Source organism: Cibotium barometz, chromosome 31 (assembly GCF_041138505.1).
Source record: "Cibotium barometz isolate CiBa-2024 chromosome 31, ASM4113850v1, whole genome shotgun sequence".
NCBI lineage: Eukaryota > Viridiplantae > Streptophyta > Polypodiopsida > Cyatheales > Cibotiaceae > Cibotium > Cibotium barometz.
The window spans coordinates 9,353,791-9,368,709 of record NC_141076.1 but is presented as its reverse complement, the minus strand read 5'-3'; the positions used below and the strand labels follow the sequence as shown (position 1 = coordinate 9,368,709).

Below are 14,919 nucleotides of genomic sequence, written 5' to 3'. Positions count from 1 at the left end.
TCTTGATCAAGATTAATCACCCTTAATGACAAAAACCAGTCCATAAAAAGAAATTAGTTAAATTCAAGGTTTTTTTTATAGTTTTAATTTTTTTTTTGAAAGATTAAGCTACTCCTAATGCTTGCTAACACTCTAATCCAAACAATTTCAACAAAAAACTCACAATTAAACTAGAATTAACGATCTTAGATCTATGTTTAAACTAAAGAGAGCTAACATTCACTAAGAAATACATTCTCTTGCATTGTTTGATGCAATGGATGCAAACTAAGCCTAGTACAAACTATTTGCAAGCCCTAAGAATATGAAAAACCATATAAACAAAAACAAAAACAGCAAATTAATCTAAAAAATAAGCAAAAAGCATTCTTTTCAAAAACAAAAAAGAGAACTATTCTACACTAAATCTCACACAAATCACCATCAAATCCACATCTTTTTCATGGAAAACCATTAATCAAGATAATGGGCAATGGGTTATGCATACATTACCAAAATAGCATGCACACTGCAAATCCTAGCCCAAAGCTATGCTTGAGTTACCTTACCAAACCAACCAAAACAACATGCACACTGCAAATCATAGCCTGAATCTGTGCTAAAGTTTAAAGGCTGCCTCTTAAAACCATCGAAGAGGGCGGCATTGGCTTGGCCAACCATTCAAGAGGGGGAGGGAGATCCTGTCGAGAGGACGAGACAATAAGCGTGCACGTGCGCGCGCGCGCGCGCGAGAGAGAGAGAGAGAGAGAGAGAGAGAGAGAGAGAGAGAGAGAGAGAGAGAGAGAGAGAGAGAGAGAGAGAGTATTTTTAACTACCTACTATTCGATCTTACAACGAGGGATTGTTGCAAGAGGGATAGAAAGGCGATGCAGCATGAGAGGAGGAGGAGCACATGATTAAAAAAGAAGACACAGCTATTTACCTATTTTTAGATTTATGCTTCTTTGAGAAGCTATCAAGTCGATTAAATGTTTCTTTTTTTTGGGATCTTTTGTGCTTGTGTGCCTTCGTGCTGCTGTCAACAGCCAGTATGTTTTGAACCCAACACCTCCTGCATGTGACTTCAACACCTTGCCACAAGGCTGTGTCTCCATTGGCTCGACTGAATGTTTCTGAACGTATGATAGGACTTGTGCTGGAACTACGAATATTCGTTTTTTTTTCTAGGAGGGCCCAATGTAGCCATGAGGACTCCACTTTGGTTGGGGAAATAGTGCAAGAGCATGATGACGGTTTTTGTGAATAGGGTACGCTTGGATTATAAAGGGTCACATTTTGTTCTGTTGCTAATTGGGATTTTTTATTTATTTTTATTTTTGGCTCTCTACTGTTCTGCTCAAAGGTAACCCAAAAAAAAGAGAAAAAAGCATCAACTAATTAACCGAATTTCTTTTTTCACTGATTGTAGGCCCAAATCAAAAAGTAAATACTTTGCTTTTCAAACAAGAAGGGTTCAAATAAATTTATTGCCGTGATGCGTCGCCAGTAGAATGCGTTAATGCTTCGGGAGACCTGCTTCTCTCCCTGTGCGATGCGGGCATATTCCACCGGAGGTTCTGTGCAGACCCAGAAGCAGGAATCAGCCACGCTCCCTCGCAGAGATATCCGCAGCGCCACAGGATGAGCAAAAACAGAAGGTCTTTGCAGGTGCATCCCAAAGCCTGCATGAACTGCAACAAGGAACCATAAGCCTTCAAGCATTGGCCTCTCTGTTGAAGCACTGCGGTAAAGCAAAGGATCTCCAACAAGGTAGACTTCTCCATGCTTTTATTAGTAGGTGTAAATATGCCCGTAATACCTTGCTTGGAAACTGCATTGTTCATATGTATGGCACGTGTGGTAGCCTTCAGGAAGCAAAAGAAGCCTTCTGCAACATACCTAAGCTGAATTCTCATTCATGGAATATCTTCATCAATGCATGTGTTAAGTGTGGGAATGCCAAGGAAGCCTTGGATGTCTTCACCCAAATGCAGGTGAAGGGATTTAAGCTGAATGAAGTCACCTATGTTTCCATTCTTGATGCATGCCTAGAGATGGGTCAAAAAATTTATGCTGCCGTTGTTGAATCTGAATGTGAGGGAAACCTAGTGGTGGGAACTGCAACAATAAAGATGTATGGTCAGTGTGGGGTTCTACATGATGCAAGGAGTGTCTTCGATGGAATGTCCCAGTGGGATGCGGTCGCATGGAGCTCCATGATTGCCACATGCACCCGCAATGAGCATGGCCATGAGGCATGGGAACTTTATCAACAGATGCAGCATGCCTGCATCATACCAGACCAAATCGCATGTGTTTGTGCTCTTGATGCTTGTGCAAGCCTGAGAGCCTTGAAAGAGGGGCAGAAAGTTCACGTTGCCATTCTGGAGAATGGGTATGAAGGTGATCACTGATTTTGTTGTAGGGACTTCCCTTGTCAACATGTATGGCAAGTGTGGCAGCCTTGACAGAGCAATAGGTGTTTTCGGTCGAATTCCAGAGAAAAACTTAGTAAGCTGGAATTCCATTGTCACAGTATGTGTGCTAAATGGACATAGCAAGGAAGCCTTGGCTTTCTTCCATCAGATGCAGCTTGAAGGTTTTGGCCCAGACCGAGCCACCCATATTTCTGTTCTTAATGCCTGCAACAGCCTAGAATCCCTAGAAGATGGACGAAGGATACACTCCATCATTGTGGGTGGTGACTGTGATGGTGACGTCATTTTGGGAACTGCCATCATCAAGATGTATGGAAAATGTGGGAGTCTGGATGATGGAAAGAAATGGTTTGGCAAAATGATCCATCGGGACATGATCTCTTGGTGTGCCATTATTGCAGTGTGCGTGCAGCACGGGCATGACAAGGACACCTTGAGATTTTTTCATCAAATGCAGCTTGCAGGCATTGAACCAGATGAGGCTGTCTTTGTCTGTACGCTTGATGCATGTGGCAGGTCGACAGCCCTAGACAAGGGGCAACAGCTTCACGCTGCCATTGTTGAAAATGGATATGAGGGTGACACCACCGTGGGGACAGCCCTTATCGATATGTATGGAAAGTGTGGCAGTTTTTAAAATGCTAGGACAGTATTTAGAGACATGCCTGATCGAAATATGGTTACTTGGAGTGCCATGATTGCCTCATATGCTCATAATGAGTGTGACAAAGAGGCCATCAATTTATTTCAGCAGATGCAATGTGAGAACATCATGCCAAATGAAGTTACCTTCCGAAGCATTCTTACTGCATGCAGCCATACGGGGCAAATTGTTGATGGCATGCACTGCATTGTGTCTGTGAGTCAAGACAAAGGGTTACCACACACACTGGAGCATTGCTTGTCTATGATTGACCTTCTTGGCCGTGCAGGACACTTGGATGCTGCAGAGAGTTTGATTAACAGTACATCAATTGAAAAGAAAGCTATGGCATGGTCATGCTTGCTGGGCGCCTGCAGAGTACATGGAGATGTGGAGCGCGGAGCACGCATTGCAACTCATATCTTCGAGCTTGATCCAGAAAATGCAGCATCTTACATAACGCTCTCAAATCTTTATGCAGCAGCAGGTGGTGGGTAAGACGATGCACACAAGTGACATACCCATATGAGCATCTCGTCTCTGCAGAGCCTATGTTAGGAGGGCTTTGAAGAGATCCGGGTTCTTGAATACAACCATTTACAGGGAGCCTGAGGCCTGTCACGACAAATTAAATGCAGGGAGCACCATTTACCTTAGTGAAGGGCAGGTGCATGGTACACTTCAGAAGATGGACTCTTGTGCACCTTTTTGGCATAGGAGAAATGCTCATAGAGAAGAAGAACTTATCCCCGAAGTGGTTGGATAGGATGCGAGACAAGCTTTGGATGCTTTTTTGTTGCTAAGTATGGCAATCACTCGAAGGAAATTCGGAGCCATTCTTAAGAAAATTTGGAGCCCAAACACTTATCACTTATTTTATGGAACAAGAGGATACTCCAGGTGCTTTCTACTGGGTAATGGAGCTCTATGCTGGGTTTTTTGGACTTCAATCAATTGAAGAAGTGCTTTCCAGCTGTTCCAATCGATGTGCTCAAGCTAGGAATAGAAGATGGAAAAAACTTGAGCAGATTATCAATATCATGTATGTTTGTGCGACCAAAGCGCCAACATCTTCAACTCTTAGCTAACGCTTTAAACTCTTAGCGATTTAGCCATTCAAATGCACCACACATGCCACATGTTGGAGCTACCTCTCAACATGATTAAATTGGATACTGAAGGGTATGTTTGCACACTCCTTTATGTAATTATGGTGTTGCAAGAAGCGCAAGTGACTGTTGACAACACGATCATGAGAAACATTTGGTTACCTTTGTTTTTGTGCCAATGCAAATTTTCTTCTATTGTTTGTTGTGCACGTTTGGAAGCGATCTTCTTTCCTTCCTTTGTATCATTATTTCCATGGGAGCTTTGAATCGTCCATTGCAAGATACATTCCCATGAACAACACATACATGATCACCAGCCTCATCCATATCTTTTGGCTCCTCCTACCATGCATAGTGGGAAATGCTCATAACTAGATACCAAGAAATCAATATCCATGGAATTCTCCAAGAACTCAACATGCACATACCCCCTAGCAAGGTTATCCAATGCACAAGTATCATCCATTTCTTTGACATGTGTGGTAGGTGCAACTTCAATTGCACATGAATCATCCATGCACTCCTCATAAAGTGAACATATGTCATCCTAATCTCCATCAAACAATGATCAAAGATCACTCATACTCTCTCTCCTCTTATATTCCTCGTACAAAGAATCAGTCTTTTGTGCTCTTTTTCTCATCCTTCTCCTCATAAGGATAGATGGAGCTAGATTGAGATCCAAGGATTATTATAATGTCTTGGCTAGCAAAGTGTGAACATAGCTTCTTGTATGTAAGTCAATTTTATGAAACTTCTTGCTCATATTGTTTACTATCACAATCTTGGATCATGCAACGGAATTTTCCATTGACACTATCTTTTAAGCTTTATATTCCTTCTCTCTTGCTGTTTGTGTGTCTATGTGTATTGTGTGTCTATGTGTATTGTATTTGGATATAAGCTTGTGTATTAGGAGAGTGTTTATTTTCCATTGACATTATCTTTTGACCATTCTATTCCTTCTCTCTTGTTGTTGTGTGTCTATGTGTATTATATTTGGATATAAGCTTGTGTATTAGGAGAGTGTTTAGTCTCGTGTTTAGGACTCTCTTTCTCTTAGAGTAGCAAGATTGGCATTAGATTAGATGAGATTCCCTACAGAAGTGTGTGCATGGCACTCTTGGGGGTTTGGCACCATGGATGGCTCTTCTTTGATGGGAACATGGATGTGGGTAAGGTACTGTCTCTTATTGCTTGTCATCCATGGACTCCTTCAACTTCTCTAAAGGTGGTGTCAGCATATGAGTCAAGGTGGAGCCCATTGCTCTCCATTTTCGCTTAAGCTTTGGGGTTGGCATTAGAGACACTATCTATTAAGCTTTATATTCCTTCTCTCTTGCTGCTTGTGTGTCTATGTGTATTGTATTTGGATATAAGCTTGTGTATTAGGAGAGTGTTTATTTTCCATTGACATTATCTTTTGAGCTTTCTATTCCTTCTCTCTTGTTGTTGTGTGTCTATGCGTATTATATTTGGATATAAGCTTGTGTATTAGGAGAGTGTTTAGTCTCGTGTTTAGGACTCTCTCTCTCTTAGATTAGCAAGATTAGCATTAGATTAGATGAGATTCCCTACAGAAGTGTGTGCATGGCACTCTTGGGGGTTTGGCACCATGGATGGCTCTTCTTTGATGGGAACATGGATGTGGGTAAGGTACTGTCTCTTATTGCTTGGCATCCATGGACTCCTTCAACTTCTCTAAAGGTGATGTCAGCATATGAGTCAAGGTGGAGCCCATTGCTCTCCATTTTCGCTTAAGCTTTGGGGTTGGCATTAGAGACATTGTCTTTTAAGCTTTATATTCCTTCTCTCTTGCTGCTTGTGTGTCTATGTGTATTGTATTTGGATATAAGCTTGTGTATTAGGAGAGTGTTTATTTTCCATTGACATTATCTTTTGAGCTTTCTATTCCTTCTCTCTTGTTGTTGTGTGTCTATGCGTATTATATTTGGATATAAGTTTGTGTATTAGGAGAGTGTTTAGTCTCGTGTTTAGGACTCTCTCTCTCTCTCTCTCTCTCTCTCTCTCTCTCTCTCTTAGAGTAGCAAGATTAGCATTAGATTAGATGAGATTCCCTACAGAAGTGTGTGCATGGCACTCTTGGGCGTTTGGCACCATGGATGGCTCTTCTTTGATGGGAACATGGATGTGGGTAAGGTACTCTCTTATTGCTTGGCATCCATGGACTCCTTCAACTTCTCTAAAGGTGGTGTTAGCATATGAGTCAAGGTGGAGCCCATTGCTCTCCATTTTTGCTTGAGCTTTGGGGTTGGCATTAGAGACATGGCTTTTAGTCTCCACTCCATGTTTGGTATGGTGCTGATGGTGTGGTTGCAGAGGCTTGTGGTATGGTGGCTACTAGGTCTTTGCTTGGGCATCACACTTTCCTTGGCTAGCCAGGGTACTCTTGGGTACCCACTCCTAGGTGACCTCCTGGCTACTAGGTCTTTGCTTGGGCATCACACTTCCCTTGGCTAGCCAGGGTACTCTTGGGTACCCTCTTTTTGGTGACCTCCCTCCTGAAGGGCTGTTGAGGGTTGAGATTTGGGGGGTGGTCTTTGTCTTCATTGTTGGTAAGGTTTTGGATTTCCATAATGGTTTGAGGGGTTGGTCAATGCGGTGAGGCGAGAGGAGTGTTGAGTGTTAGGGGTTACCTAAGGTGATGGTTGTAAGCATAAGACAAGGCGGCTTAGGATGTTGATAGGTGCAGGTAAGGTAACCATCCCTCCTGAAGGGCTGTTGAGGGTTGAGATTTGGGGGGTGGTCTTTGTCTTCATTGTTGGCTTTACATCATGAAGTACCCCCAAATGTTTAGTTGTGTTCCTATCGGCGGCAAGGTTGACCACGAGGCTTGTGCCTACGAGTGTGTGGTGCCTACGAGTGATGGGCTTCCTCAGATCTCCTAAGAATCCTTGGTAATTATGCTGACACCAACACCACCATCCAAGATTGCCTATGAGTGATGGGCTTTCTCAGATCTCCCAACAATCCTTGGTGATTATGTTGACACCAACACCACCATCCAAGATTGCAACAAAGACCATCATGCCTTTATAAATGATAGATAACACAACGTTGACAAAATACATATGCTAATGAGGTTGAAACACAATCAAAGCCATAATGATGAAATTAATAACTTAACTAATTTAGCAAGTACCTAAGCTAAGGACGTTAAAACACAATCAAAGCCATAATGATGAAATTAATAACTTAACTAATTTAGCAAGTACTTAATAACTTAATTAATTTAGCAAGAAATTAATAACTTAATTAATTTAGCAAGTACTTAAGCACTAAAACGAGAGCATGAGTTTGATACAAAAAAACACTTATTCCATTAGAGTGAACGAAGTACATCATTTTATAGCTCTCATAAAGCTCCATCTCACAAGATATGTACACCCTTGTGCCATTCATGTGTCCATAAATGCTCACACTACACATGCCTCCTTGCACTTTCTATGTGTCTGCCTTTTGACCTTTGGCTTTTACCTTTTCACCTTTGAACCAAACCATCCAAACTAGCTAAGGTGCATGCTTCCCCTTGCTCACGCAATGTGCCCCCGCATCACTTGATTTTCTACATTCCCCCTCGAGTGATGAATTCCTAGCTCCATCATGTGCTAGAGCCTACATTCCAAGGTGCATGCGTTCGTGGATCACTCTAGTTGCCTTTATGACACCATATAGATTGCCTTGAAATTTTACATAGGGGTGGGAGTTGGGAATACAATAACATGTGAGGAGGTGTGCTTAGAACGTAATCTCTGCATTGCTCCTTTCTTGGGAAGCTTTGGTGCCGTCTTCATTCTTCACCATTATGTTGGCCTCTTTAACCCTTTTCTTATTCCAATAGTCCTTCATCGTGTGACCAACTTTACCACAATAGTGGCAACTCACCTTCACCCTTGGTCCTGGTCTCGGTCCTTGTTGTCCTCCTTGTCCATCTTCTCCTCTGTTAATGTAGATTTTCCTTTTCTTGTCCATATCCTCTTCTCCTCTATTGCTATAGATTGTCCTTTTCTTATCCTGATCCTCTTTTTCTCTTTGAGTTGAGTTGCTTCTATCCCTTCAAGTGTTGGGTCCGACAAGTTCTCCACCAATGGGCTAAACTTGTCCAAAGTCATACTCTTCAAGCATATGGCTATGACATCCTTTTCTTGGGTCAAATGGGCGAGCTATTGTATCTCGTTGCTTTTGATTACTATGAATCTTTGAACTGGCAAAGTCGATGTTGCGGTTGAGAGTCTTACTGTCATGTTAGCTTGAATTTTTGCACTATTATATACACTTGTAATTCAACACAACATCAGAGGTGACTTAGAAGTTGGCTATGAAAGGATCTTTTTTTAGCACCAAATAATTTCTTTTTTTCAAGTTCCTTTTTTTAGCACCAAATATCTTGTCAAGCTCATCCCATGCATCTTTTGAGTGAGCATGTGATACAATGTGGTGGATGTAGTTGTATCCCAATGCAATGATAGCAAGCCCCTTTTCATCCCAACTAAGCCATAAATTCCTCTCAATCCCCTCACCTTCTGGGCATTTATTTCTCTAAAATCAAGTACAAGATTTAAAATTAAAATTAAGTATAATTTTACAAATCAATGGAGAAAATGCTATGCATAAGTGCAAGAATCCAATTTTTGGCCCACTCGCGACGTAGAGGAGATCATCTATGCCACTTGATACAGTCATGAAGTGGATCACAAAATTGAGCTGATGCCAGGAGCACATCCTGTTGTAAAGAGGGCCTATAAGATGTCTATTTCGGAGGCCATTGAACTCAAAGAACAATTGAGATAGCTCTTGGAATAGAATTTTATCTAGCCTAGTGTATCTCCTTAGGGTGATCTTGTGCTTTTTTAGAAAAAGAAAGATGGTACGTTAAGGTTATGCATTGATTACCGAGAATTGCATAAGTTTCCAATAAAAAATAAATATCCACTCCCGAGGATAGATGAGATTTTGGTGCTCAGATATTCACAAAGATTGAAGGTACTATCAGATCAGAATTAAGGAGCAGAATATTCCAAAGATCACCTTCAATACCAGTATGGACAAAAATTCATCGTAATGCCCTTTGGTCTTATGAATGCTCCTGCGACTTTTAGTCAACTACTAATGATGCAAGAAATCTTCAAGAAATATTTAGATGATTTTTTTCTTGTGTACTTTGATGACATTCTGGTTTATTCAAAGAATGCTACCGAATATGAGAAGCATGTTCATAAAGTTTTGGAGATTCTGAGAGAAAGCATAGATTCTTTACCAAAAAGCATAGATTCTGAGAGAAAGCATAGATTCTTTACCAAAAAGAGTAAATGCACTTTCTTTACTATGATTGCATTGGATATCTGGGAATGTTCCAACGTCGTCTTCTTACAAAAGATAAGTGCATGTTTGCATGGGTAAGACAGTAAAGCACCTTATGTGATAGGTCGGGCAAGCAAAACCATGTTAACCAATAGATGTATCAAAAGCCATCCACATGCCTTGTATATATGGGTAGAGATAGGAATTGGGCAAAGCTCTATTGTATATATTCAACAATATTTAATGTGAATGGGAAAATTCAATCATTTCTCAAGTGCAAAGCTTTATTCTTCTCTTAATCTCTTACCTTCTTACTTGCTTGATTATAGAATGCATGCTTGTGTGTGTGGATGGAGTGTGTTGAGTGTGCATGCTTGCTTGCTTGAGTGAGAGTGTGATTGAGCATGATTGGAGAAGAAGGTGGTTCAATATTTCTAGCTTAACCTTTACCTTTTGGAAGGGCTCAAACAAGAGAGATTGACACACCTCTTGGTCTCTTTACCCTCTCTAATAGGGAATTCCATGATCCAAGATAAGCAGTCTAACCACTAGCACTATGGTTCCTTGCTACTACAGAGCAAAAAAGTTCTTGACATGAACAAGCATATACATGAAATGATATTTGTGTGAGAAAGTGACTTGAACAATTTTCTTGCACACTTTATTATGCGCTAGCAAACCTATATATACAAGATCTTGAGAGAAAATTGCTTTCTTCTAAAAATAAAAACAAAACATGCTTTTCTCTAATTGTTTTTTGTTAATTATCAATCTATAACAAATATCTCTAAGTAAGATCTTGTTCCTATATATGCCTTCTAGCTTTTCTTGAGCTTGCATTCTTCAACACTCCCCCTCAAGCTCAAGTTGAGGTAATGTTCATGTCTTCAAATCCAAGTAGTCATTGAAACTTTTAAATCCTCTCTCTTGCCAATGCTTTGGTGAAGAAATCTGTAATTTGATCTTTAGTCTTCACAAATCTTAGATCAACTTGACCTTGTAGCACTTTTTCTCTGACAAAGTGATAGTGTACCTCAATGTGCTTTGTATGAGCATGAAACACCGGATTCTTTTCTAACTAAATGAAACTCGTGTTATCATTACATATAGGTAGTGGCTCTTGCAAGGTTATCTCTAAGTTTGCTTTGTATGAGCATGAAACACCGGATTCTTTTCTAACTGAATGAAACTCGTGCTATCATTACATATAGGTAGTGGATCTTGCAAGGTTATCTCCAAGTTTGCTAAGAGTTGTTGCATCCATGCAACTTCACATGCTACATGTGCTAAAGCTCTACGTTTTGCTTCCGTAGTACTCAAGGCTATTGTAGATTGTTTCCTTTGATGTCTAAGAAATCAAACCACTCCCAATTGAGCAACACATGCATGTGGTGCTTCTTATTGTTGATGGATCACCTACCTAATCTGCATCACAAAATGTGTGAAGTTTAAACTCATATTTTCACCAATAATGAAGTCTATGATTCATTATGCTTTTGTCATATCTCAAGATTCTTCTCACTACATCCATGCATGGTTTTCTTGGGCTTTGCATAAATTAGCTTACCACTCCAACTACATGAGCAATATATGGCCTTGTAATTGTGAGATAAATGAGTTTTCCCACAAGTTGTCTATGTAAGGTTTCATCCTCGCAAATATTAATCCCTTGTCTACTTCAAGCTTCCTTTCTCATTCATCAATGCATAGGCAACTTTTGCAATATGTTTGTTTTTTCTTTTTGCAATCCCATTTTGCTATGGGTTGTACCTACATGTGAAGTACCTCTTTATCTTGTGCTCTCTTAGATAATCATTGAATTTATTCAAGAATTATTATCCCCCACCATTTGATCTCAAGCATTTTATGTACATGCCTTTATCTTTCTAAACCATTGCCTTAAAGCCATGAAAGTGCATAAACACTTCACTTCTTTCATGAAGTAAACCCACACCTTCCTAGTGTGGTCTCATCAATGAAAGATACATAATAGTGGCATCCTCAAATTGATGCCGTCTTTGATGGTGCCTAAATGTCAGAATGCACTACATCATTCAATGGTCGTTAACTCATGTTTTTATCATGTGGAAATGCATGCTTATGCTATTTTTCCAATGGGCATGCTTCACATGATTTGTGCATTCCATCCACTTTGAACTTCGGTAAACCTATAATGATGCTTTGGGCTTGCATATTTTTTAGCCATTGAATATTGACATGACGAATATGTTTATGCTAAAATTTAATGTCTACAATCACACATGTACCATATGCAAACATCATAGCATTCACTTCATTCATATTTACATCTAATGGAATTATCATTCTAATGTAATTATCCTTCTAATGTTTTACCCTTTGTAACCACGTGCTAGTGGTTATTGAAATTTTCTACATAACATCCGTGAGGATTAAACCTCACTTGCACACCTTGCGCAACCATTTGGCTAACTAAAACTAGGTTCTTTATAATATTTGAAACATGAAGTACATCAACCACGTACTCCATTTTGCCATCTTGATAGTAGCCGCATCTTACCAACATGCACAATATAATATGTAGTATCATCACATGTTTCCACATACCTTGGTTTTTTCATTTTTTGAATCTCTAATTCACTCTCCATGACTAGTCATGTGGTCAGAAGCAACCGAATCACCATACCCTACATCTCTAGGGTTCCTTGCATTTGTAGTGATAGGACTAAGCTTATATCACATTATAAAAAGCTACTCACTTTTACCTTCAACTTGCTTGCTTTTGACGATGCATAGTTTCGTTTTACATCTTCTAACTTTTTATGACATTCTACTTTTTATAACATTCTTTTGATATATGTTCTAGTTTTCCACAATAATAGCAATACATGATATTTTCACTGAGATTTCTTTGCCATCCACCTCGATCTCTATGGCTTCCCCTGCTACGTTTTATAACACTTCTTTGATATATAACCTAGTTTTACACAATAGTAGCAATATGTGTTATTTTCATTCTAATTTCTTTGCCATCCACCTTGACCTATCTGACTCCCTCTACCTCTAGAGTGGCTTCCCCGGCCTCTAGAGTGGCCTCTTCTTCCTATCTGTACATTAGATTCTTGTTTGTTGCTGCTCATGATTTCTTTTTCTGAAACGGCCTGCACCTTGTCCTCTAGATGATGATCTGCCTCTACCTCTACTTGTGTTTGTATAGAAGGCATGCTCATGCATATTTTCAGAAGATTATTTACTCATGGCATTCATCTCCTCAATGATAAGAAGGGTTATAAAATCCTCCAAGTTTGGAAAGTTTCCCAAGTTTAGATAGATGTCAAGCACATTGGTCATACCCTTTGCCAAGCCCATTTAATGTGACTGACATCAAGTCATTCATCATTAATAAGAGCTCCAATAGAGCTCAGGACATCTATAATTACTTTAACTTTTAATGAGTAATCACTAATACTCATCGTATTCCTTTGCACATTATGCAAATCTTGCTTTAAATTCACGTCCTTGTCTTTTGTAGTTGTGCTATACAGCATAACCAAGGTATTCCATGTATCCTTAGGTGTCACTGCATCTTGTATATAACCAATCATAGCATATGACACATACTAACAAACATCCAATGCATCATTTTGTTGGCTCTCACATGCCACAACTTAAAAGCATGCACCTGTTGAGGAGTGACATTTTCTTCTAGAAGCTTCAGGCCCTTCTTATCACCTTAAATAGCAACACACACACACACACACGCACGAGTAGACAAGCACACAAAAGAGATAGATGGATGAATTTTATTTTGTTCTCCTCTCTTCTCTATAACCATAACATAAAGATAAGATTACATACTATAAGGGAAAGTACTCTCCTACTATAGCACATAATGGTTAGTCCATAGGCTGAACTTGATTACATGAGCTGATGTTAACCATGCCATAACTCTAATGAACCAAAATGGCTGTCACACAGCGTGTAAACCACTGGCAGTATATCGCCCATAATCTCACCAACCATGCAAGTGGCGTAAGTGCGGAGCTGTCATCCTAGCGCATGTCACCCATATCCGTACTAGTTGATCTTGTAATATCTCAATAGTGAAGAGTACGTACAGCAAGGCACTAGCCGTGCTCTTCATGCACCTTTCTTTTATTTTTCCTCTACTAAAAGGCTCGCTTTAAAAAGGGTTAGATAAGTTGTAAAGCCTTTTCTTCTCCTCCTCTTCATGTGCCAATGTCTCCTTTAAAAAGGGTTAGATAAGTTGTAAAGCCTTTCCTTACCTTCTCAGGTCCTGTTCATGCACCAATGTCTCCTCCTCTTTATGTGCCTTCCTCTTTGTCACTTTTTCTCTTCGTGCAAAATTCTTGTATGTTTTACCTTCTCTTTTATGTTTTGCTTACTAACTAATCTAGTCACTACTAAGTTCTAACTAAGCCTAACTTATAATATTAGCTAACTATCTAACTTATAATACTAACTAGCCTAGCTAACTATTTAACTTATAATACCAAATACTTATAATACTAATAATAATATAAGCCTAGCCATGTTAGATTAATGTATTCATTCTTTTATGGAAGGTAGTTTCTAGGGCAACGACTTCTAGAAGTTAGATTCTTTGTCTTCAAAATGTCAAACGACTTGATTTTGGTGTGGATCTTCCTCAGGTCTAAAAGGCACGATGCATTTAAGAGGGGGTTCAAGTGGGATTGACGGTGGAGGTGGGTAGGAAAGTAAATCAAAAAGATATGGATGTCGAAAAATATAAACTAGGGATAAAAAGTAAACTAAGGACGACGACAGCTAGGAAAAAGACATGGGATCTATAGTTGAGAGGCCCGATTTTGGGCGGGGGCAATATGGGCCGTCGGATCGCCCAAAAGTAAACTAGGGCCGAAAAAAACTTGGCAAGTGAAGTAAACTAGGGATCCTAGTTTACTTCACAGGCTGAGTTTTTTTATGATGTCCGCACACTCAGCTTGTGAAGTAAACTAGGGATCCTAGTTTACTTCACGGGCCGAGTTTTTTTTGTGATATCGTGCTTCGCTTCCCCTAGTTTACAAAAGAACTAGGGCCCCAAAGTAGACTAGGGATGCCCTGCAGTAAACTCGGGCTTGCTATATTGCCTAGTTTACTCCAGTTCCCACATTTGGACTTAGATTTTTTTTGCCTAAGTCTCAAAATGTAGAAGAAAGGATTTAAACCCACGGCGTGCCGCTAGGGAGGCCATAGTCTTACCATTAGGCTATAATTTCTACTAGCTAGTATATCCGGCCCATATTAATATATGCTTTTGTTATGGGGGGTAGCCCTAGTTTACTTTGGGGCCCTAGTTTACTATCGGGTGGCCCTAGTTTACTTTCGGGGATCCAACGGCCTGGATCGCCCTTGCCCAAAATCGAGCCCCCTCAGTCGTCGATCCCACTTGAACCCCCTCTTAAAT

At 40.0% G+C, this 14,919-nt stretch overlaps 2 protein-coding genes and 1 pseudogene across 2 annotated transcripts; all 3 read left to right on the top strand.

The window, feature by feature from the left end:
* Positions 1–1,823: 1,823 nt before the first annotated feature.
* LOC147620487 (pentatricopeptide repeat-containing protein At4g18520, chloroplastic-like) lies at positions 1,824–2,393 on the top strand. Its single transcript, XM_086825322.1, has one exon. The coding sequence runs from the start codon at positions 1,824–1,826 to the stop codon at positions 2,391–2,393; it is 570 nt and encodes a 189-aa protein (XP_086681448.1).
* A 28-nt stretch (positions 2,394–2,421) lies between these two features.
* Positions 2,422–3,054, top strand: LOC147620486 (pentatricopeptide repeat-containing protein At2g34400 pseudogene; annotated as a pseudogene).
* A 24-nt stretch (positions 3,055–3,078) lies between these two features.
* On the top strand, positions 3,079–3,558 carry LOC147620485 (pentatricopeptide repeat-containing protein At1g06140, mitochondrial-like). The gene has a single exon (XM_086825320.1). The coding sequence runs from the start codon at positions 3,079–3,081 to the stop codon at positions 3,556–3,558; it is 480 nt and encodes a 159-aa protein (XP_086681446.1).
* Positions 3,559–14,919: the final 11,361 nt, after the last annotated feature.

Bases quoted from the DNA above. Each gene is read 5' to 3' on its own strand.
- LOC147620487 (XM_086825322.1), top strand. From the start codon at position 1,824: ATGTATGGCACGTGTGGTAGCCTTCAGGAAGCAAAAGAAGCCTTCTGC.
- LOC147620485 (XM_086825320.1), top strand. From the start codon at position 3,079: ATGCCTGATCGAAATATGGTTACTTGGAGTGCCATGATTGCCTCATAT.